This window comes from Crocuta crocuta, unplaced genomic scaffold, assembly GCF_008692635.1.
Source record: "Crocuta crocuta isolate KB4526 unplaced genomic scaffold, BGI_CrCroc_1.0 scaffold107, whole genome shotgun sequence".
In the NCBI taxonomy this organism is placed as follows: Eukaryota; Metazoa; Chordata; class Mammalia; order Carnivora; family Hyaenidae; genus Crocuta; species Crocuta crocuta.
The window spans coordinates 3271960-3296871 of record NW_027531877.1 but is presented as its reverse complement, the minus strand read 5'-3'; the positions used below and the strand labels follow the sequence as shown (position 1 = coordinate 3296871).

General features: G+C 38.8%; 1 protein-coding gene and 1 pseudogene across 1 annotated transcript in view; both read right to left on the bottom strand.

Moving 5' to 3' along the window:
* IL31RA (interleukin 31 receptor A) overlaps positions 1-19827 on the bottom strand; it is a 54525-nt gene extending 34698 nt beyond the window's left edge. Inside the window, exons 1-2 of the mRNA XM_077772996.1 lie at positions 19772-19827; positions 13635-13725 (exon numbers count right to left, since the gene is read on the bottom strand). Of these exons, the coding sequence (XP_077629122.1) occupies positions 13635-13689 (55 nt within the window). The 5' untranslated portion in view covers positions 13690-13725; positions 19772-19827. The remainder of the gene's footprint in view (positions 1-13634; positions 13726-19771) is intronic.
* A 1052-nt stretch (positions 19828-20879) lies between these two features.
* LOC144239033 (heat shock cognate 71 kDa protein pseudogene) lies at positions 20880-22883 on the bottom strand (annotated as a pseudogene).
* Between the last annotated feature and the right edge of the window lie 2029 nt (positions 22884-24912).

The window sequence follows — 24912 nt, the reverse complement described above, 5'->3', positions numbered from 1 at the left end:
TTAAGAAACATATATATTACTGTCACAAATTTGTTTCCTTAATACTTTGATAACATCATTTCAGTATACTTGAGTTTCTTTGTAATCATATGTATACTATTTATACACTGACAAATATTATTTGGAGAAGTGGTCCAGAGGTTCACCAGAAGACCAAAGGGTTAATCATACACACTCAGGCACACACATATACACATACATAATTAAGAACTAAAGGCAATTTTAAACTAAGTGTAATGTTCAGGTCGGAGATTCAAATTAACTTCTTTTTGAGTCTTTGGTAAAACCATAGTCTTAAGAAGCAGACATTTTTGAGAAAGGAAGACAACTTGGCTACGATTACATAGCTGTAATGCATCTACAAAGGAAGTCTCTCCTAGACAAGAAATAGGGAAAAGCCCATCACTTCTAGCAAGTAAAATACTGAATGGGTGTAGGTGGGGAGACAATGAAACTAAGGTAGAGCCAAGAGCTCAGATGTCAATGTTCTTGGTGGAACAGTACAAACATGCATATGGGTCTGTGAAACAAGTCAATGGGGCTGGTGACCTACTTCACCAGGCACAGCTTGGCGCAGGTCACAAGCCTTTTATCTAAAAGAAGCCACATGTTCTACTCAGCATCAATTCCAGCATAATGCAGAACACTGCAATGGCAGAGTGTGGGCTGGGGTAGCTCTTTAGATAAGCTCCATACAGGCAAGTACAGCATGCAGAAATCCAGAAACCCCTGGTGCCTCAGGGTAGAGGGTGGGTATAGATGTGTGACATTGAATTAGGCCAGGGATTCAGATGAAGAGACTTCAGTGCACAGGGGACTTCAGAATCACAGAAAAGCAAACAGAACATGAACTTCAGGAATAGGTGCCAGTATAATGTCCCAAAGCCTAGGCAAAGCCAGCTATCTTGCAACAGATAGCAGAAGAGGCATGAGACCAAAGTACCAACTCGAGAGAAGACCAGAAGGCAACACAAAGATTTGCTTATATGGATACACAAGCCCTTGCTCAAGGCTCTGCAGTCATATAAACCCTGCTCAGATACCTAGATACCATCTTAAAGAGCAGCAGGAGAAAGGTACGAACTCTGGAACATGGGCATTTACCCCAGACAGAGTGGATTAGCTAAAGGACTATAAACCAGAAGAACCATCAATGCTGGGGTGCCTGGGTGGCTCAGTCAGTTGAGTGTCCGACTTTGGCTCAGCTCACGATCTCATAGTTCGTGGGCTTAAGCCCTGTGTCAGGCTCTGTGCTGACAGCTAGCTCAGAGCCTGGAGCCTATTTCAGATTCTGTGTCTCCCTCTCTCTCTCTCTGACCCTCCCCTGCTCATTCTCTCTCTCTCTCTCTCTCTCTCTCTTTCAGAAATAAATATAAATTAATTAATTAATTAAATAAAAAGAAACCGCCAATGCTAACAAATAAGAGTGCTACCTAGCCCCTCCCCTTCCTCAATCCCCTCTGACTTTCCAGGGGAGAAGGAACTTCAGAACTGATTAAATTGATTATAGAGTATAAGGATATTACATTTTCTCTGTACACATAACTAATACTGTGTTTATTCCATCTCTGTCAAAGATATTACCTTATAACAAAAAGGCAGTGGTAAAGGGTTACAGAATGGAGGGCATTCACTGACCTGTTTAGGTTTAGGAGTTCTGAATTTGTATATATATTCATATATTTGTTCTATAAAATGAACATTGCCCACATGGTAACGCAGCCCCTAGGAATGATAAACAGGAATAAGGGAAAGCTAAGTGCCTACACATTGTGTCAACGTTTGAGGGTCTTTTTTGAGAAGCTGTCTTCCTATGAATCCTGTATGTGAACCCAATCCCTGAAACACCCATTAGTCAACAGTGACACCAAAGATTTTCTATCTTGTACTGCTGGGAAGATGGCAAAGTAAGAGGACCCTACCTCACCTCATTCCATGGATAAAACTAGACAACACTCTCACTTAGAAAAAGACCCAAAGATTTACAGAAAAAACCCATGACCAAAGGTAGAGAAGAGGCCACACTGAGGAAGGTGGACATGCGATTTGAGACCTAAAGGAACTGTGGCCATCCACAGACAGGAGCAAGCTGGAAACACGGTGAAAGGCAAGAAAAGACAATCAAGTCGGGGACCCAAAATTGGAAAGACGAATCCCCATAACACTTGGCTTCGAAAACAAGAGGGGCCTGATTTCTTGAGTTTTTGCAAATAGTGGGACTTAAAGCCTCAAATTCCTAAAATAAGGTGTTTGGCTCTGGGAAAGCTCTGCTGGCATTAGGAAGCTGAGTCCCCACCCTTGAAGACAAAGTTGGACTAGCAGCCTGAGCAGAATCAGTGTAGAACCAACAGTTTGAAAAACACTGGGTAGCAAAGAGGAGGGAGAATGATTTACTCATTATAGAACATGTCGTGGAGAGATAGGGATCTCAGAAAGACTCCTCCAGGAACAAAGGAGTTGGCAGGCACCATTTCCCAACCCCACCTCCCAGCATAAACACATAGCTACATGTTGGAACCAGCTTTGCCCACACTTGCTATCTAACGTGCTAGTACCAACCTCTGGCCCCATCCTTCAGTGGAGCTGCTATTTCCAGTCTCAGCACCACAGAGCCTCTCTCCCAGAAGATCAATGCAAACCTCACCAACACTGCAATTCCTGACCTGTGCCTTTTTCAGAGCCTTGGTCTTGGCAGCAGCAGGCTCTGCAGAAGTTTGAGGTGTACTTTGTTAAAAGTGTAAGACCTACTCATGTGCCCTTTGTCTATTCACCTAGGCTAGCCAGTACTAACAGCAGCAGCTCCAGGTGTCAATTAGCAAGCCAACCAGCATGTACCTTTTTTAAATCAGGCCACACATGCCAGGTACCAAATACTTCCCACAATAGGCAAACAGAGTCACTGCAGACAACTGAACTGAAGGAAAAAGATATGAGAAGACATCGAAGCACATACAGCACACTCAAGAGAAACTATCTGAAGTGCCAGGTCCTGGGAAGCAGGGGACACTGCATTTCAGGATACTTAAGGACTTCTTCTTCATAAGTCCACTACCTTTAAGAGCAGAGGACACAGTTGATGTACCTAACACAGAGAAACATACACAGAAAGTTTCAAAAAAATGAAGAGACAGAGAAATACATCCCAAGTGCAAGAATAGGACCAAACCACAGCAACAGACCTAAGCAAAACAGACATAAGTAATAGGCTTGTCAGATAGAAAATGTAAAGTAATGACCATAAAGATACTCACTGGACTGGGGAAAAGAGTAGAGGAATCAGTATGACACTGGACAAAGAGATAAAAAAAATTAGAGATGAAGGACACAATAAATAAATTAAAAATACACTTGATGGAATAAAGATCAGGTTAAATGAAACAGGGGAACAAATTAATGACCTGAAAGACAAAGTAATGGAAAGTAATTAAGCTGAGCAAATGAGAGGGGAAAAAAATCATACACATTGACAATAATCTTAGGGAACTCAGTGACTCTATCATATCTGATAACGTTCGCATTATAGGGATCTCAGAAGAAGAAGAGAGAAAAAAGGGGGCAAAAATTTATATGAAGAAATAATAGCTGAAAACATCCCTAACCTGGGAAAGGAAATATATATTCAGATCCAGGAGGCACAAGGACCACCAAAAAAGTCAACCCAAGGTGGTCTACACCAAGACACATTCTAATTAAAATGGTAAAAAGTAGTGATAAAGAAAAAAAATCTTAAAAACAGCAAAAGAAAAGAAGACATTACATACAAGGAAAACCCTATGAAGCTATCAGCAGATTTTTTCATTAGAAACTTTGCAGGCCAGAATACAAGGAGAGATAAAGAGTTTCTCAGACAAGCAAAAATTAAGGAGTTCATGACTACTAAACCAGCCATGCAAGAAATGTTAAGGGGAACTCTGTGAGTGGAAAAGGAAAGACCATAAATGAGAGTGTGAAAAAGAGGTATATCTGTAAAAACCAGTTAAAGGAGTCACAAAATAAAAGGATGTAAATATAACTAAAACATGGGGGCAAGGAGTACAACATGGGTTCAAACTTAAGCAACCATCAATTTAATACAGACTGCTATATGCATCAGATCTTATGTACAAAACTATGATAACCATAAATGAAAAAAACAGTAATAGATATGCAAAGAATAACAAGAAAGGTATAAAAGTATATCACCAAACAAAACCAGCAAACCACAAAAAAGAGCAAGAGACCAAAGCATCAGAGAAAAAAACGTAGAAACAACCACAAAACAAGTAACAAAATGACAATAAATAACATATAGATCAATAACTACTTTGGAAGTAAATAGACTAAATGCTTCAATCAAAAGATACGAACTGACAGAATGGATTAAAAAAAAAAAAACAAGACCCAACTATATGCTGCCTACTAGAGACTAATTTCAAACCTAAAGTTTATAGACTGAAAGCGAGGGAATAGAGAAACATTCATCATGCAGATGGGTGTCAAAAGTAAGATGGGGTAGCAATACTTATAACAGACAAAATGGACTTTAAAACAAAGACTGTAACAAAGGACAAAGAAGAACACTATATAATTACAAAAGGGACAATCCAAGAAGACTACATAATAATTGTAAATATTTATTCACCCAATATGTAGTCAATCAAATACATAAAACAGTTAACAAACATAAAGGAAATAATCAATAATAATACAATAATAGTAAGGGAATTTAACATCCTATTTATATCAATAAACAGATCATCTATACAGAAAATCAACAGGAAAACCGTATCTTTGAAAGACACATTGGACAAGCTGAATCTGACAGATATATCCAGAACAGTCTATCCTAAAATAGCAGTATACCATAATTTTCAAATGCACATGGAGCATTCTCCAGACTAGGTCCCATATTAGGTCACAAAACAAGTCACAACAAATTCAAAAAGATCAAAGCCATAGCATGCATCTTTTCTGACCACAACACTATGAAACTAGAAGTCAACCACAGGAAAAAAATCTGGCAAGACCACAAGTGCACAGCAGTTAAGTAACATACTACTAAGCAATGAATGTGTCAAACAAGAAATCAAAGAAGAAATAAAATTTACATGGAAAGAAATGAAAATGAAAACAGAATAGTCCCAATCTTTGGGATTCAGCAAAACGGGTCCTAAGAGGTAAATTTATAGCAATATAGGCCTATCTCTAGAAGCTAGAAAAGTTTCAAATAACCTAACCTTACATGGAAAGGAGCTAGAAACAGAACAAACAAAACATAAAACCAGCAGAAGAAAGGGAATAATAAAGATTAGAGCAGAAATAAATGTTACAGAAACTACAAAACAACAGAACAGATCAGTGACTGGGAGTTGGTTCTTTGAAAAGATCAATAAAATTGATAAGTCTCTAGATCATCAAAAACAAACAAACAAAAAAAACCCTCATAAGAGAAAGACAGAGAACTCAAATAAACAAAATCAAAAATTAAAGAGGAGAAATAACAACCAACAACACAGAAATACAAACAATTATAAGAGAATGTTACAAAAAATTATATGCCAACAAACTGGACAATCCAGAAGAAATAGATAAATTCCTAGAAACATATAGCCTACCAAAACTGAAACAGGGAGAAATGGAAACTCTGAACAGATCCATTACTAGAAAGGAACTTGAATCAGTAATCAAAACAGTCCGAACAGGAGCACCTGTGGTGACTCAGTGGAGTTAAGCATCCAACTCTTAATTTCAGCTCAGGTCATAAGGCTATGATTTCACAGTTCATATGACGGAGCCTTGCATCAAGCTCAGGAAGCCTGGGTGAGACTCTCTCTGTCTCTTCCCCCAACTCATGCTCTCTCTCTAATAAAATAAAATAACAAATAAAATAAATAAAATAAAATAAATAAAATCAGTTAACACCTATTCTTCTCAAACTATTCCAAAAATCAGAAGAGGAAGGAAAACTTCCAAATTCATTCTACAAGGCCACCATTACCCTGATACCAAAACCAGTTAAAGACCACACCAAAAAAGAGAAGTACAGGCCAATATTTCTGATGAACATAGGTGCAAAAATCCTCATCAAAGTACCAGTAAACTGAATCCAATGATAAATATTTAAAAAATCACTCATCATAATAAAGTGAGATTAATTCCTAGATTGCAAGGGTGGTTCAATATTTGCAAATCAATCTATGTGATACATCATAAAGATAACAGAAAGGACAAAAACCATATGATTATTTCAGTAGACACAGAAAAAGCATTTAACAAAGTATAACACCCATTCATGATAAAAACCTTCAACAGAGTAGGTTTAGAGGGAACATAGCTCAACATAATGAAGGCCATATATGAAAAACCCACAGCGAACATCATAGGCAAGGGGAAAAACTGATAGCTTTTCCCTAACAACAGGAACAAGACAAGAATGCCCACTCTAACCACTTCTATTCATCATAGTACTAAAAGTCCTAGCCAGAGCAATCAGACAACAAAAAGAAATAAAAGGCATCCATATTGGTGAGGAAGAAGCTAAACTTTCACCCTTTGCAGATAACATCATATTCTATACAGAAAACTCTAGACACTCCACAAAAAACACTATCAGACTGATAGTGAACTCTCAGGATACACAATCAACATATAGAAATCTGTTACATTTCTATATACTAATAATGAAGCAGCAGATAAAGAAACTAGGAAAGCAACCCTATTAAAAATTGCTCAAAAAATAATAAAGTACCTAAGAATAAACTTAACCAAAGGAGTCAAAGATTGAACTCTGAAAACTATAAAACACTGATGAAAGAAACTGAAGATGACACAAAGAAATGGAAAAATAGTCCATGCTTGTGGATGAAAGAATACTGTAAAAATGTCTATAGTACCCAAAGCAATCTATACCTTTAATGCAATCCCAATCAAAATATCAACATTTTTCACAGAGCTAGAACAAATAATCCTAGAATTTATTTGAAACCACAAAAACAAAGAGCCAAAGCAATCTTGAAAAAGAAAAGCAGGAGGCATTACAATTCCAAACTTCAAGTTATATTACAGAGCTGCAGTATGGTTTACTGACACAAAAACAGACATAAAAATTAACAAAAGAGAAAAGAAAACCCAGAAGTAAACCCACAATTATATGGTCAATTATTCTTTGATGAAGCAGGAATGAATATCCAATAGGAAAAAGACTGCCTCTTCAATAAATGGTGGTGGGAAAACTGGATGGCAACATGCAAAAGAATGAAAGTGGACCACCTTCTTACACCATACACACACAAAAAAAATTCAAAATGGTTTAGGGGCACCTGGGTGGCTCAGTCAGGTAAGCAAGCGCCCGACTCTTGATTTTGGCTCAGGTTCATCTCATAGGGCATCAGGCTCTGCACTGATAATATGGAGCCTGCTTGGGATTCTCGCTCCCCTTTTCTTTCTGCTCCTCTCCTGCTTATGCTTTCCCTCTTTCAAAATGAATAAGTAAATTTTAAAAAATAGATTAAAGATCAGAGCCTCTGGGTGGCACAATGAGTTAAGCATCTGACTCTTGACCTCAGATCAGGTCATGATCACACAGTGTGTGAGTTGGAGCCCTGCATCGGGCTCTGTGCTAAAGCTGTGGAGCCTCCTTGGAATTCTGTCTCTCTTTCTATCTGCATCTCCCCAACCTGTGCTCATTCACTCGTGTGCTCGCTCTCTCTCCCTCTCAAAATAAGTAAATAAACTTTAAAAACTGGATTAAAGACCTAAATGTGGTACCTGAAATCATAAAAATCCTACAAGAGAGCACAAGCAGTAATTCCTCTGACATCAGAGATAGCAACATTTTTCTAGATATATCTCCTGAAGGGAAATAAAAACAAAAATAACTATTGAAGCTGCATCAAAATAAAAAAGCTTCTGCCCAGTGAAGAAAACAATCAACAAAACTCAAAGACAACCCACTGAATGGGAGAAGATATTTGCAAATGACATCTCTGATAAAGGGTTAGTATCCAAAATATATAAAGAACTTATAAAACTCAACACCCAAAACCCAAATAATCCAACTAAAAAATGGGCAGAAGACATGAACAGGTATTCCTCCAAAGAAGACACCCAAATGACCAACCAACACATAAAAAGTTCCTCAACTTCACTCATCACCACACCTGTCAAAATGGCTAAAATCAACAACACAAGAAACAACAGGTGCTGGCAAGGATGTAGAGAAAAAGGAATCTTCTTATTCTGTTGATGAGAATGCCAACTGCTGCAGCCAGTGTGGAAAACAGGATGGAGGCTCTTCAAAAAGTTAAAAATAGAACTACACTACAATACACTAAAATACACAGTACTCGGCATTTACCCAAAAAATACAACAACACTAATTCAAAAGGACACCTACATCCCTATGTTTACTGCAGCATTATTTACAATAGCCAATATATGAAAGCAGCCCAAATATCCAACGAGAGAGGAAGATGTATGTGTGTGTGTGACAGACAGATAATGGAATATTATTCATCCAGAAAAAAACCAATGAAGTCTGACCATTTGCAACAACATGGATGGAGCTAGAGAGTATTTTGTTAAGCAAAATAAGTCAGAGAAAGACAAATACCATATGATTTCACTCATATATGGAATTTGAAAAACAAAATAAACAAGCAAAGGGAAAAAAGAGAGACAGAGAGAGACAAACCAGGAAATAGAGCCTTAGAGAACAAGCTGAGGATTACCAGAAAGGAGGGTTGGGGATGGGTGAAATAGGTGAAGAGGATTAAAGAGTTCACTTGTTTTGATCAATATTGGGTGATGTATGGAATTGTTGAATCACTATATTGTATACTTGAAACTAATTTAACACTGTATGTTAACTACATTGGAATTAAAATAAAAGATTTTAGATTAAGAAAAAGATTTTAATTAGGAAAGATTTTCTTTTTTTTCTGAATTTAAATCCACTTTATTAATTTTAACATTAGTTTTCCTGAAATGATACACAGAATTTCTTACATTTAAGAAAATAATTATTATTAACAAATAATTACAATAATACTGATTATGATCATGTGGCATTTTAATTCCTATCAAATCATAACATTTCTAGTGGCTAACACTTTTTTCTGTGCAATATAAAATATATCAAATTGTCAACCTACGATATTTTTCCAGAGTGAGGTGTTCTGCACCAGAGAATGGTTAACTAATTGATTGATTCATGATGGATTCATGGAGAGTATATGTACCCATGACCTTAAGAATCCTTACAATATTTAAATACACCCAATGTTCTGTCGTGGTCATATCATTTGCTTTTTTCAGACTACAATTCACTGATTCTTTATCTTATAAAAATTACTTGTAGGACTTTACATTTAATAGTTTCATTGGGCTTTATGCCCTTCTAAGCAGATGACACACCGTTAAAATTGTTTTTAAAGAACTGACGTGTGCCTCAAACTTATGAAGCAGAACCTTGCACTTAAAATTAAGCATTTGAGATACACGAAATCCATCATTTCATTTTCCATTTGCACCAAACTTAGACTTAATAGAAATGACTTCATCTGCCATTAGAAAAGATTTTCTATATTTACTATTTTCGTGCTGAAAACCATGACAAGATGGCAATCTCCAAGTCAAAGTTCTTAAAAAGACCAACATAACTGGATCTGAACCAAATGCCACTTTATGGTAAATGGAAATTAGAAGCTAGACTAGTAACACATTCTTCAGAGGTCACACAGCTTGAAAACCCCCATGGAGAATTTCATGGGTAAGCAATCAGAATAAGAACAGATTCACAACTGTCAGTGGAAACAAGCAAAATCTTACAAGGCAGTGAACCAAAGGTAATCCCATAATACCCAGAGAGAGGAACAACTTTCACAGTGACCAATTCACTCCCTCCATGACTTGAGATGATGGCAGGATACATGTGTGTGTAATTGTGTATATATGCGGGTTGGTCTTTCATTCTTTGGACAAGTTTGCTTGAAATATTCATTAAATATTAGCTTGCCCTTCACCCTCCATTTCACTTATACCCATCACACTAACTCTCAGCAGGATTTTAAAGTTGAGTCTTTGCTGGAGAACAAGGACACAAAAAGTTTTTCCCTGTATGCTCAGAATATTCTTTGGTCTTATGCTATTTTCCTTATGGCCTCCTATAGTCGTATTTTATTTTATTTCCTTTCCATTCTTACTTTGCCTTGCACTGGCTGAATCCAAAGCCAGCCACTAATACCAATGTAGGAATAGATCCTTATAGATTCAGAATCACCCATGTCAAAACTCAATGTCCAGACATTGAATACCTCTCCTTTACACCTTGAGAAGCTTTAATATATAAATAAGCCATGAGTCAAAAAGGGAGTCAAACATCTGGTTCCCCAGGTATCAGGAAAATAGAAAGTGGTTTTAAAAATGATTTTCCACTCCAGGTGAGCTTTTTAAAGGAGTTACATTTGTCTTGTCCTTATTGCTTGGAATAGGCAAGAAAGCAATATTCTTATAGAAATATTGGTATATGAGAAGAAAAAAATGATGTTCCTTCTATCTGCCTAGGTTCTGCAGCTGGGGCCTAACAAAAGACTAACAATGAGACTAACAAAAGACAGATTAAAAGAGAAAACAGTTTATTAACATATGCAGCACACATGATGCAGGACAAGCCTCAGGGAAGAATAACTCAAAACGGTGGTTAGATCTTGGGCTCATATAGCATCTTGAAAATACAATAAATTGTGTAGAACAGACAAGACAAAGGAAAAGGAATTTAGGTTATCAAGGGTAGCAAACAGCAGGACAGTAAATACATGTGGGAAACTAAGGGAACAGGCTTCATTTCTGCATTTGTTGACTCTCATCTGCCTCCACATCAAAATAATCTCCATGTCCAAGTGGCATATTTTGGAATGGAGTATTCTAATCCCTTACCCTGGTATTACAGAAGAGAGTTGTGATAAATAAAATGTACATTCAGTAGTATTTTCAGTGCTCATCAATATCGCCCCTTCTTGGACATATGTTAAGATTATATTTTCTTCCTTCCCTGAAATTAGGCATGGCCACATGACTTACTTTATTCAGTAATATGGGAGTAGCATAAAGTTCTGGTGTACACTTCTCTTATCTCTTCTTCCTCTGTTTTTACACATCCTAAAAATCTTATGATATGATAGTCTTAGGATGGTAGAGCCTTCATCACCCTAGGATCCTGATTACCTCTGATGGACAGAGTTTGCTGTTTTAAATACTAAGATTTGAGGCTTGTTTATTTTTGCAACATCAACAAGTTTCCCTGACTTACGTAAAAATATGGTCTGCTCTGAAAATCCAGGATTCTAAGACTCAGGGGAAGAACTCATTTTATCAGGAGTTTTCTCTCTTCTTTTCATGTGTCCTCATAACATTCTAATCCTGCCTATGTATTTTATAGGTCATTTGAGATTTTGTTTTATCACAAATAGGGAGCTGGAAAGAGAAGAAGGAACCAAGCCAACAAACAGTATTAGGCTTCACTTTTATTGCTTGCTTTACTTACATTTCTAGCCTCAGTTACCCGCTGTGACCCCACACATGTCAACTGCTTTTACTTTATTCAAAGACACTATCATCCTCCCATTTCCTCGCGTTGGCACACAGGATGCTGATTTTAGATCTTAGGCATGATTAGAATACAATCTAATTAGAATTCTAATTAGAATATCAATTAGAATATCAACTTTTCATCTGAGGGCTGCCAATAACATGTGATAGAATAACAAGGGCACTTCACCTCCCTTCTACTTATTACAAAACCCAGGAGTACTGCCAAGTACTCAAGAGTGTTAAGGCCATGAGAAACCAGGAAAGACTAAGAAACTGTCACAGACCAGAAGAAACTAGGGAGATGTGACAATGCAATGCAATATGGTACCCTAAATTCAATCCTGGAACCAAGAGAGAACATTAATGAAAAAAAATAGTGAAATCTAAATAAAGTCTGGAATTTAGTCAATAATAATGTGTCAATAACGGTTTCTTAGTTTTGGCAAATGTACTATGGTATTGTAAGATATGGTATTGTAAGATATTAACAATGGGGATAGCTGGACAAGGGTTATGTAAGAGCTCTCTGCACTATCTTTCCCCTCTGTGTAGAAAAAAAGGGGAAATATTCATTAACTTTCCTCTAAGAAAAGATAAGGGGAATATTCTTGCTTATCAGAGAATTGTCCACATGCAAAAAGAACATTTTTCAAAATTAAAATGTTCTCAATCTTCCTTCTTTCCTATATGCTTGTATCACTTAAGTGCTGTTGCAAAGTTAGTGTTTTGAAAAATGTCTTGAAGTAGAAGAAGGCCGGGCTGATCAGAGATCAAAGGAAGGATATTCTAGAAGGAAGTCAGGTGCAAACTGGAGCCAGTTATGTAAGACATGGTACAAGTAAAAGGTAATAAGAAGAGAAGAAGCCAAAGATAGAAGATAGAAAAAGATAAGTTGAGGGGAAGGGAGACTTGATAGGAGCCATGATGCACATAATTTGAACTGTAAATTGGATAACTGGGACCAATTTTTGGTTTCTGAGCTGGCTTAAAGAAGCTAGATGAGAGATAAAGGGCTATGTGCCTATAGTGTCTATAAAACTCCTAAGTGCCATGGGGATACCCTAGGGGGCAACAAGGCAGACCAAGCCAAAAGAGAGGCCTGGAAGACATTATCTGCCTCTTGGTCACCCCCAGTTACTACATGTCTCGGTATTTATCGTATATGTGTAAATTCATATGTTGAAGTCTAACCCCCAGTACCTCAGAAAGTGACTATATTTGGAGACAGGGCCCTAAGGAAGTATTCGATAACATGAGGCCATCAGGGCCTTAATCTAATCCAACTGGTGTTCCTATAAGAGAAGGAAATTAGGACAAACAAGAGGGGTGACCATATGAAGAGGCACCAAGAGGAATGTCATTTACGCACTGAGGAGACAGGTATCAGGAAATCAGCCCTATGGGCACCCTGATCTTGGACTTTTAGCCTCCAAAACTTTAAGAAAATAAATTTCTGTCATTTAAACCACCCAGCTTGTATCTATGGCAGCCCTAGCAAAGTGGTACATGACATGATGTCTTCTCTACCTTCCCAGTACCCAATCCCCACTTTTCCTCTCTGGTCTTAATTTTTTTTTTACATACAATGCAATCAAACTAAAGGATATTACATCTGCAAGGTAGTATATGAATATTAGGCCCATAGTCTTGAGTTGGGCCCTTGTAAAAATGTATTTCATCATTTCCCTTTATATCCTTGGAAATTCTTGAAAACATTATGAAAATATACAGCTTTATTTTTGTGTGTGTTTATATGCAACCACTGCTCCTAACACAAAAACTAGTGATACAAGAACTTACTACCACTCTAAAACAGTAGATGTTGGCCTTTCGGGAGGTCTTATCTCCCTTTGAAAATGTGATAGGCCATCTTGCCAAATTTGTACACACATATGTAGACATCAACATGTGTACACCCATCCACACAAATTCAGGGAGGTCACAAATCCCTTATTCATCCACATGCACTCACGGTCCAGGAAGCCCTTTGCACTCAAATTAACAGTTCTTATCCAAAGAAGCTAGTAAGAAATACACAATCCATAAAAGGGCACAGGTCAACCTACCTGCCAGGCTGAATTTGCAGAGTAGGAAGATTGTCCACAATGTGTGGGCCCACATCGTCCCCAAGTCAATGCAGGCAGGCTGAGGAGAGAACTGAAAACGTAATCAGTCACAATCTGGTTTCCTATCTCTTAAACAATTTCAGTTCCAGTGACAGATTCTGGGGGGTTTCAGGAAGAATTTTTAAAATCTTATTATGTTTTTGGCTGTCATCATACAGACCCTTTTGTAATTACTTCATCAACCCCAGTCAACACTTAATTTGTTCATAATTCATTCCACTATGTAATGTGAAAAGTACACCAGGTACCAAAAATACACTCCAGGAAAGAAGTACTGTCGCCTGTATAGATCTGAGACCATCATCTGGTCTCTGCCCCAGGCCCTAAACACAGCAGACAAATGGAACAACTCATAATTTCCCCCCAAGTGTCATGGTATTTTACATTTCCTTACTTTGTTCATGCGGTTCCTTCCACCTATAATGTCCTTTTTGCCTGATTCTTGGCAAATTAACCCCACCTTCCAGACTCTCTCAAGGCTAATACCTCCCTGAAGACTCAGATGGAGTTGGGTGGCCACTCCCTCCCTATACCTCAACCCTTCTCCATGCCACTTATACCTTAGCATGTGTCACACAGATTGATGTTTAACAGTTTACCTGCTGGACTCTCTACACAGGGCTTTTGAATAGTGAAGCTTCTCTTATTTCTCTTTGAAGCCTAAGTATTTAAGTACCTACTGGTACATGGTTGGTGTACAATACTGTTAATGGAATTGATTAGGATAAAAAGGGTGCTGCCTTCTCATCTCATCCCACATCAGAATGTGGAATAATCTAAGGGTCAAGCAAATGTAAAAGCAAGAACTCATTTCAGGAATAAATAAAGGATGCCACATTTTCTTCTGACAGATTACAGGGGGAAAAAAAGGAGAAGTTCTCAACAAAATAAATCTTTTGAGAAAAGTTCACATGTATCATTTCTGGAAAAAACCACAAGGAATAAAATTTTCTCATATACAAACCAATGGAAATATCTTACTAACTGAAAATGCCCATCACAATAAAGCAGAATGAGAACTTGGGTCTACAATAAAAATACCATCAGGAAACAATGTTGGTTAAATAACAGCAATAGTAAACACATGTTACTCAACGGCAGTAGCTATTCTCTCAGGAAATAAATGTTTTGATTTAATGACTACAAAACAAAGAGAAATTTTTAAGTTTTTAAATAAAGAATAAATGTGTTCTTTAAAATTAAATGTAATACTAATGGCATTTTTAGTGCCAAATTACTCACAACACTGTCTTAATTTTCTCCATTTCTTAGCTACAAGTCATGCGTTTATATTAGTTCTAAAAGCATTCTGGAAAGGGAGGGAGGCCCCACCATGAAAACTGTATTAAAGCTCAAATTCTCAATAATTGAGTAAATGAATAATTATGGATGCTAAAGCTAAAATTTTTATTCTGACATGGAGTTTTATGTTTTTAAGATCTCATCAATGTTAACTGTTGAATATTTTAAAAACAATGCTAATTATTGCTTGCCTCCTTTAAACTGAGAATATTCATCTGTTTGTGAATTTTAAAAAATCCTTTTTCAAAAAATCAACAGTACTAAATCATACTCAGAGACAAAGCTAGAAAAACTGCAGTAGTTGAGGGGCATTCTAGAAGTTGACACTGCCTCAGTTCTAGTCCTGACTCCTTTGAACCAGCTGGTGGCCTCAGGCAGTCTCTTGTTCATTCAGCAATGTCTCAGACACACATCAAATGTTTGGAATGAAAGATGATCCTGTCCCCAACCTCACTCTATTTCAGTGGCATTTTTTTAAATGTTTGTTTATTTCTGAGACAGAGAGAGAGAGAGAGAGAGAGAGAGAGAGAGAGAGAGTGAGAGGAAGCGTGAGCAGGGGAGGGTCAGAGAGAGAGGGAGACACAGAANAGAGAGAGAGAGAGAGAGAGAGAGAGAGAGAGAGAGAGAGAGAGAGAGAGAATGTGAGTGGGGGAGGGGCAGAGAGAAAGACACACAATACAAAGCAGGCTCTAGGATCTGAGGTGTCAGCACAGAGCCTGATATGGGGCTCGAACTTGGGAAATGGGACATCAAGAACTGAGCCGAAGTTGGAAGCTTAACCAACCGAGCCACCCAGGTGCCACTAGTTCAGTGATTTTTTTTTTTTTTTTTTTTTTTAACAAGGAGAAGGGAATCAGAGGATGGAGAGGAGATCACAGTCCAGAGTGATCTATTACTGATGGCTCCAAATCATATCCTTCCAAATGGGTCTGAGAAGAAAAAAAGAGACAGAAGCATGCATAGTAATAGCAAATAACACATGGTAAGTGCTCTAATTCTAATAGTGCAACAAGAGATCAGAGCATCTAGAGAGAGAAATGAGCCAATGACTCATTTGACTATAATTATACAAAGCCAACAAGTGGTGCTATGTGATGAGTGCCCCTCATTCTACCATTTGCCTGTCCTCCAATGCCTTTTCCACTATCCCTCCCACACCAAAGGGCCACAAGGTGATTACTTGTGGGTAGCAGACATGAACAAATATGAAGTGCCTCCCAGGGACTTAGAAATAAGTTCAAGTGAGAGTTTAAGTACCAAAATCTGTGTACAAAGTCCATCCTAGTTATCTGTGGGAGTAAATCAATGGGTAAATATGCAGTTGAAGAGCTTGAGTACACTCTAAACTCCAGCCAAGGAAATCTGGGTGCAATCTCAGGTGGACCTGGAAAACCATCAGAGTCATTTAGTTGCAGGAAACTACTGGACTAATTATACCTCAAGTGGAAGGAGACTTTGAGAACAGAAAGATCAGATCACCTCAGACCTTAAAACAGTGATGGTTAAAAAATGGAGAAGTTGGTAGGGTACTATCTCCTGGAGGAGATGATGAAATTTCCTGGTACTGAGTGGTATACTCCAAAACAAGGCAGCCATCAGACCTGACCACAATCTTGATGAAAGAAAACTCGAAACCAAAAATCTCCACCATTGCTGTGATTCTGTGAATACTTCTCTGATGATTGATTTAGGGAAGGAGACCCTGAACAAAGGATTTGAGTCATCAGAAAGACTATCCTCCTCTTCTTTAGGCACACAGTAAAGGTGTTACCTGTCTAAACTTTTCTAAGCAAAGCAATCATATCTTTAGTGCCTCTTTTGACCAATTAGAATTCATGGTTTAAAATCTGGGAAGGGGTGCCTGGGTGGCTTAGTTAAGTGTCCAACTTCAGCTCAGGTCTCACAGTTCCTGAGTTCAGGTACTGCAATGAGCTCTATGCTAACAGCTCAGAACCTGGAGCCTGCTTTGGATTCTGTGTCTCCTCCACTCTCTGCCCCTCCCGCACTCATGCTCTGTCTCTCCCTCTCAAAATTTAACAAACATTAAAAAAATTTTTTTTTAATGTTAAAATCTGGGAAAACCCTGAAACAATTTCATGGCCATTCTTCCTTTGGTAATAAAACAACTTTTATACAAGATGACATTATATTATTAGTGCATCCTCTAACGGCACTGCAAAAACACGGAATATGAGGACCACATAATGTTCAAATACCTTTCAAACCCCTGGTCAGTACTACAGGGACAGATATCACTGTCAATAGTGTGATACTGCTTCCTAAAAACCCAGAGCACATTGTGGTGTCCAAGAGATCAAACACAGTAGTAATCATGAACATGTAGGTAACGTAAGCTTCAGTTCTGCTAAGAGAGAAGGTGGTGACAGTTTGCTGTGCCCTATCTCCCCATGGCAAATGCATCTACCATGCAGGGGAGGACTTTGTGCTGTACTGTTTTGGCATACTCACTTGCAAGCTGGGGAGAACTTTGACAGTTCACGAGGAGGGTGTGATTGGTATCACGTATTACCCTCATCAGAACCTGTAGGCACCACAGTGAAGATGGACTCCTAAAGCTTTAGAAACCCTAATTCCACTTTTCTTTTAANTTTGAAGAAAAAAAAAACACATCACGGACACCTGGGTGGCTCAGTCGGTTAAGTGACCAACTTCAGCTCAGGTCATGATACTGCAGTTTGTCAGTTGCAACCCCGTGTCAGGCTCTTGTGTCTTCCCCTCTCTCTGCTCCACCCCTGCTCATGCTCTGTGTCTCTCTCTCAATAAACATTAAAAATTTTTAAAATCGTATCAGTCTCTTGAAGTCAAATCAGCCTTTCTAAATCTGAGCAATTCTGGGTACATGCAAGACACTGGGCCGCAGAAAATTCAGAAAGATTATGCCTTGCTCCAAAGGAAAACAAACCATTTCCTGCATTCTCTGGTCATCAGCCCGAACTTCTAAAAAGGAGCAGCTTTGAATAACTGCCTTCAATAAAACGTCACTTCCTGGAAATATACAATATCTCATTATGGGACCTCATATGAAAGCAGCATTTAATGGAGATCCAGAATTCTCAAACAACACTATGAACACTCCAGTTTGGATGAAAGGACTGAGAATATACAGTGATGCCACTTAAGTAACCTGTGGTGTCTTATCTTTAAAGGTATAAACACAGTAACAGCTACTGTTAGAAGGAGGACTGGAAACAAATCCAAAGAATTACTGCTGGCTAGGCACAGTGGCTGGGGACAAGATAAGAAACAAGAAACAATGGAGGAGATATTTCCTCTGCAGTTTCTGCTAATAATGCTAACATGTTAAATTATCTCTGCCTTCCTGCATTTTATCTCATATAACCAAAGCAGAAGAAATAGTGTGTTTTACTCTCTAACATTCCCCCTATACACACATGCACATGCACACATGGATGTGGACACAGACACACAAGGTGTGTCAAAAGTTCCCTGAATGCAAAGTTTCATCTGAATACACTTGTAGAAAAATGTACAACTATGTGTTCCCATTCATTCATTTATTCATACATTCAATCTATGTCGATATCCATTCTGTACCAAGAACCATGCATAGCATGGAACTGAGTTTTTAAAGGCTGGGAAAAGAAGGAATAAATTCTAGGGACAGCACTTTGGCCATAAATTTAATTAAGAACCCGTGAACTCTACCAATGGAAGGGAGGAAGCAAGCAGCAAGCTGTCCAGCCTCATTCAGTCCCACCAAATCCTTAACTATGTATAATGGCTGTTAACTAGACTTATTGTGGTGACCATTTCATAATATATACAAATATCACATACTTATGCTGTACACCTAAAACTAATGTTATATGCAATTGTGTCTAAAAGTAAAAATAATAAAGGTATCAAAAAATCAACAGTTTCAAAATCTATAAACCCACTTGAGGTGCAGGATGCCTTCATACAAAGAACATTTTGAGATACCAGCAGCAAGATTGGCAAAAACATAATTGTAATTTGATAAAGAGAGTCTCCAACGCGGTAATCGTATTACACAAATTATATCTTGTTCTAGTAAAAATCCATGTGGAGAAGGTATTATCATCTCCACTTTACAGATATGGAAGTTGAGGCTCAGTGATAATATGCGACTAGTCCAAAAATCATTTAGTTTATAAGTGGCAGAGCTGGGATTTAAACCCATGACTGTCTTACTTCAAAGTCAAGACTCTACCAAAATCAAACAGTAGCTATTAGTGACTTACTATCCCTCAGCCCTCTTGCCACAAAATACCAATACACAAAAGGATCTTCCTTTGAAGCTCCTAGAGTTTTCCTCTAAATTTCCTCTAGCCTAGAGTTTTCAGAAAGATAAATCCATTATATTCACATATTTTCACCTCTGGCCCCCATGATTTCCACCCCTGCCCCAGCATTTTAAAAGAGGCACCTGGTTGGCTCAGTCAGTTAAGCGTCTGACTCAGGTCATGATCTCATAGTTGGTGAGTTTAAGCCCCACATAGGGCTCTGCACTGAAAGGATAGAGCCTGCTTGGGATCTCTCTCTCTGCCCCTCCCCAGCTTGCTCTCTCTCTCAAAAAACAAACACTAAAACATTAACTGTCAAAAGATGAGATTCCCTGGAATTATCAAAGAGCAGTCTACATAAGGAGTAATTCAGGTGGTGGGCTCTGACCCATAACTTCTCTGAAGAAAGCAGAAAAAGACCTTCACATAATAGAAAAAAGAGGCCCAATTTGCAAGGATTTGAGTTATTAGACTGAGTATGGCACTCACCTCTCTGTGGTTTCCAGAAGATGTCCTGCTGGTTCAAAGGATCCCCTTCAAAGGTGCTCTGTCCCCTACAGCACATGTCAGGACAGAGAGTGGAATTTGGAATTTATCTACATAGAGATGGGTGACTATTTCCTCTCTTGTTGCCTGGGAGCTTTCTCTTTGCTTTTAAGCAAAGCTCAAGCCAGTGTGGCACTTAACCCATTTATGCTGGGAAGTGAGGTACATTATTGTAAATGGAAAAAAATCTGCTTCTGTGAGAGTACTCAACTTTACAGGAAAAATACCATCTGAAAGTGTCATAAACAATTAAAAGAAAAGACTAAATTTTAAATTTTCTATTCAGGAAGTCCTTACAAATGTGGTAATGGGTGAAAAGCTGAGAATATCTTTAGCTAGAAAAGAGAAATAGAAATATCATGTGATGATCTTTACACGAAGGAGATGAAGGGAAGAGTAGCTAACTCAGAAAAGAGGTTTATGATTCTTATTTATGTCTAGAGGAAAACATATTAAACTGAGAGTCAGGAGCCCAAACTAAGCCACTTATTTACCTAAGCTGCTTATTTAGCAGGTTATTATAATAATATGTAGAGCTCTTACCATTTGTCAGGTACAGTACTAAGAACTTTATCTCCTTTGATCTTCACAACAATCTTAAAATATCAATAGTATTTTTATTTCCATTTTACAGATGAGGAAACTGAGGCCAAAACAATTGAGAAACTTGTCCAAACTTAGTGATAGGGGAAAGAATTGAGCCTAGGCAGCCTGACCCTCAGTTTCCTACAAATCAAAAGTTAAATTAGATTATTTCTGGGGTTTACGTGAGCACTATCATTTTACCTTCTTTTGCAACTGACAAAACCGTAAAGGAACTAAACAGACTAAGAAAGAGATTATGATTCAAAGGGAAAGAAAAGTCAATTTTTTTTTTTTTTGCCAATTTTAAATACAGTTTATTTAAGACATTGCATTTTCCACTTCACAATACAGTGCTTATAAAGTGCAATGTTGTATCTCTTTCCCTGTGTACATATTCCATATTCAAGTAACAAGAATGCCCAGTTTATTAACTATAGCAGCTCTTTTAAAACTACCACGGAATTTGCTACAAATTTGGGTCCTTCAAATGTTTTGTGTGGAACAATGCTAGACCTATTCTCAGGTTGGCTTAATCAACCTCCTCAATGGTGGGCCCGGAGGAGGCACCACCAGAGGGAGGAGCACCGCCACCAGGGAAGCCTCCGGGCATTCCTCCAGGCATGCCTCCTGCACTCTGGTACAGCTTTGTGATGATGGGGTTGCACACCTTCTCCAGCTCCTTCTGCTGATGTTCAAATTCTTCTTTTTCTGCAGTCTGGTTCTTATCCAGCCAGTTGATGATTTCATTACACTTGTCCAGAATCTTCTGTTTGTCCTCATCATTTATCTTGCCCTGAAGTTTCTCATCTTCAACAGGTGCTTTCATATTGAATGCATAGGATTCCAGGGAATTCTTGGAGAACACCTTGTCCCGCTGCTTCTCATCTTCAGCTTTGTACTTCTCAGCTTCCTGGACCATGCGCTCAATGTCTTCCTTGCTCAAACGACCTTTGTCGTTTGTGATGGTGATCTTGTTTTCTTTCCCTGTACTCTTATCCACAGCAGAGACATTAAGAATGCCATTAGCATCAATATCAAAAGTGACTTCAATCTGAGGAACGCCACGGGGGGCAGGAGGTATGCCTGTGAGTTCAAACTTGCCCAGTAGATTGTTATCCTTGGTCATGGCACGCTCACCTTCATAAACCTGAATGAGTACACCAGGCTGGTTGTCAGAGTAAGTAGTGAAGGTCTGGGTCTGTTTGGTAGGAATGGTAGTATTGCGCTTGATGAGAATGGTCATGACCCCACCAGCAGTCTCAATGCCAAGAGAAAGAGGAGTGACATCCAACAGCAGCAAATCTTGAACATTTTCAGATTTGTCTCCAGAAAGGATGGCTGCCTGGACAGCTGCATCATAAGCAACAGCCTCATCAGGTTTGATGCTCTTATTCAGTTCCTTCCCATTGAAAAAGTCTTGTAGAAATTTCTGGATCTTGGGGATACGTGTAGAACCACCCACCAGGACAATATCGTGGATCTGAGACTTGTCTAGCTTGGCATCCCAAAGGGCTTTCTCTACAGGGTCCAGGGTGCCACGAAACAGGTCAGCATTCAACTCTTCAAACCGGGCACGAGTAATAGAGGTATAGAAGTCAATTCCTTCATATAGAGAATCAATCTCAATACTGGCCTGGGTGCTGGAAGAAAGTGTGCGCTTGGCGAGCTCACAAGCAGTACGGAGACGACGTACTGCCCTCTTGTTCTCGCTGATATCCTTCTTATGTTTGCGCTTGAACTCTGCAATAAAATGGTTTACCATTCGGTTGTCAAAGTCTTCTCCCCCTAAGTGGGTGTCTCCAGCTGTAGATTTGACCTCAAAGATCCCATCTTCAATAGTGAGGATTGACACATCAAAAGTGCCACCTCCCAAGTCAAAAATCAGCACATTCCTTTCAGCTCCAACCTTTTTGTCTAAGCCATAAGCGATAGCAGCAGCAGTTGGCTCGTTGATGATCCTAAGCACATTAAGACCAGCAATAGTTCCAGCATCTTTGGTAGCCTGACGCTGAGAGTCATTAAAATAGGCAGGTACTGTGACTACAGCATTGGTAACAGTCTTGCCAAGGTAAGCCTCTGCAATTTCCTTCATCTTTGTCAAGACCATAGAAGACACCTCCTCTAGATAGAAACTTTTGGTCTCTCCCTTATATTCTACTTGGACCTTGGGCCTGCCAGCATCATTCACCACCATGAAAGGCCAATGCTTCATATCAGATTGGACAACAGCATTGTCGAATCTGCATCCAATCAGGCGTTTGGCATCGAAAACTGTGTTGGTGGGATTCATTGCAACTTGATTCTTTGCAGCATCACCGATCAATCGTTCGGTATCAGTAAAGGCGACATAACTTGGGGTGGTCCGGTTTCCCTGATCGTTGGCAATTATTTCCACCTTCCCGTGCTGGAAGACTCCCACACAGGAGTAGGTGGTGCCAAGATCGATGCCAACTCTAAGTCCCTTAGACATAGTTGCTTCTGGGTGGGCCCGGCCTGGTTCGGGAAGAAATCAGCTACCTGGAAAGCTAGCGCCACGTTCAATGAGACCAAGTCAATTTATTTTTAAAACAAAATATGCCTTCCAGCCTCATGCTTTATTTTAAACCCATTCCCCAGCCTCTTCAGGCAATGTTTTACTAAGTCTAAGAATTTATCAGAAATAAGGAGAAAAAGAGGTAGTCCCTTACCTAGTAGATTATGAGATATTAAAAAGTCCATTTATAAGATATTGTCTAGCATCGCTAAATTTACGCATAAAAATAGCACTTCTTTGGGGCACCTGGGTGGTTCAATCGATTGGGCTTCCAACTTCGGCTCTGGTCATGATCTCACAGCTCATGGGTTTGAGCCCCGTGTTGGGCTCTGGGCTGACAGCTAGCTCAGAGCCTAGAGCCTCCTTCAGATTCTGTAGCTCCCTCTCTCTGACCCTCCCCTGCTCATGTTCTGTCTCAAAAAATAAACGTTAAAAAATTGTTTTTAAATAAAAGAAAACAGAATTACCAGAAATAACATCTGTGCAACAGAGAAGATTAGTGTGGAGAGCAACTTGGAATCATGATCTCATGGTTCATGAGTTCGAGTCCTGCATCAGGCTCTGTGATGCAGAGAACCTGGTTCGGATTCTGTCTCCCTCTCTCTGCCCCTCCCCCACTTGTGCACCCTCTTTAAAAATAAAAATTAAAAATTAAAACAAAAAGCTCACAATTTAAGTGGTAAGAGACATGCTATAAACTAATATGGCAAGGGCTGCCAAAGAGCTGTGTACAAAGTGCTATGAAAAATGGCAAAAGGGAGTTATTAATTCCACCGTAAGTAGATCCCAGAAAATAAATAAAAGGGCATTTTAGTGGAACATGATACTTGGAAGTAAATGTACAAAATTATAAATATTCTTTGTAGAGAAGTGTAATAGCCAGACATTTGCTGGCACCTGGGATAGATTCTAGAAGCCATACTGGTATACCATCATTATACTTCCTGAAGTAGGTTGAATGCTGGACCTCCAGAAGACAGCTCTAACCAGATTGTAAGAATATGATCTTATTTGGAGTAAGGGTCTTGGCAGATGTAATTAAGGTACAGATCTCTAGATGTGATCATCCTAGGTTAGTGTAGGTCCTAAAGCCAATGACTAGTGTCCTTGTAAGAGACAGAAAACACAGAGACACAGAGGAAAGCTATGTGATTAGCAAACCAGAGATCAGAGTGATGTGTGCAAGTCAAGGAAGCCAAGGACTGGCAGAACCACCAGAAGCAAGGAGAGAGGCATGGTACAGATTCTCCCCAGAGCCTCCAGAAGGAACCAATCCCATGGGTACCTTGATTTTGGACTTTGGGCTTCCAGAACTGTGAGTGAATAAATGCCTGTTTTTAGCCACCAAGTTTGTGGTAATTTGTTAGAGAGCCCAAGAAAATGAACATACCCCTCTATCCCAAATTACATGGGATGAACAAGCAAGGCTAACCCATCACATTCTTTCATCTAGGAATGTGGGACTGAATCATCTAGACTGTGGTTGGACAATGAGGCTCAGGTTGTGAGTGCTGCCAGATAGGTTCTAGACATGCAAGAAAATTAAGAAGACAGTGAAGAAAAGCCAAGAGTTCCCAGTTGCTTGCATAGAACACATGAAACTCCAGTAAATTCTCTGCCTGTGGATGTCCATAATATTACCTGCTATGTCACTCCAATATTCTGCTGCTAAGTACATTGAATCCGCTTTTGTTCCTTGCAACCAAATTGATCCCTAATTTAACAATGATACCTGGGAGTAACTTGGTTTTAAAAAATATATAAGGAGGTTGAAATAAAATGGTAATAATTAAACAAATGGGTAATCTCAAAGTGTAAGCTGTTAAGGAAAGGAAAGGTTAACAGGTGGGAAACTTTACCAATAAAAACCTCGCTCAACAGAAAGCAATTAAGCTTTCTTTTATAACTACCACATTGATAGTTCCAGGCTCCAGACTAGATATTCACATCAGGGGAGAGGATGGAA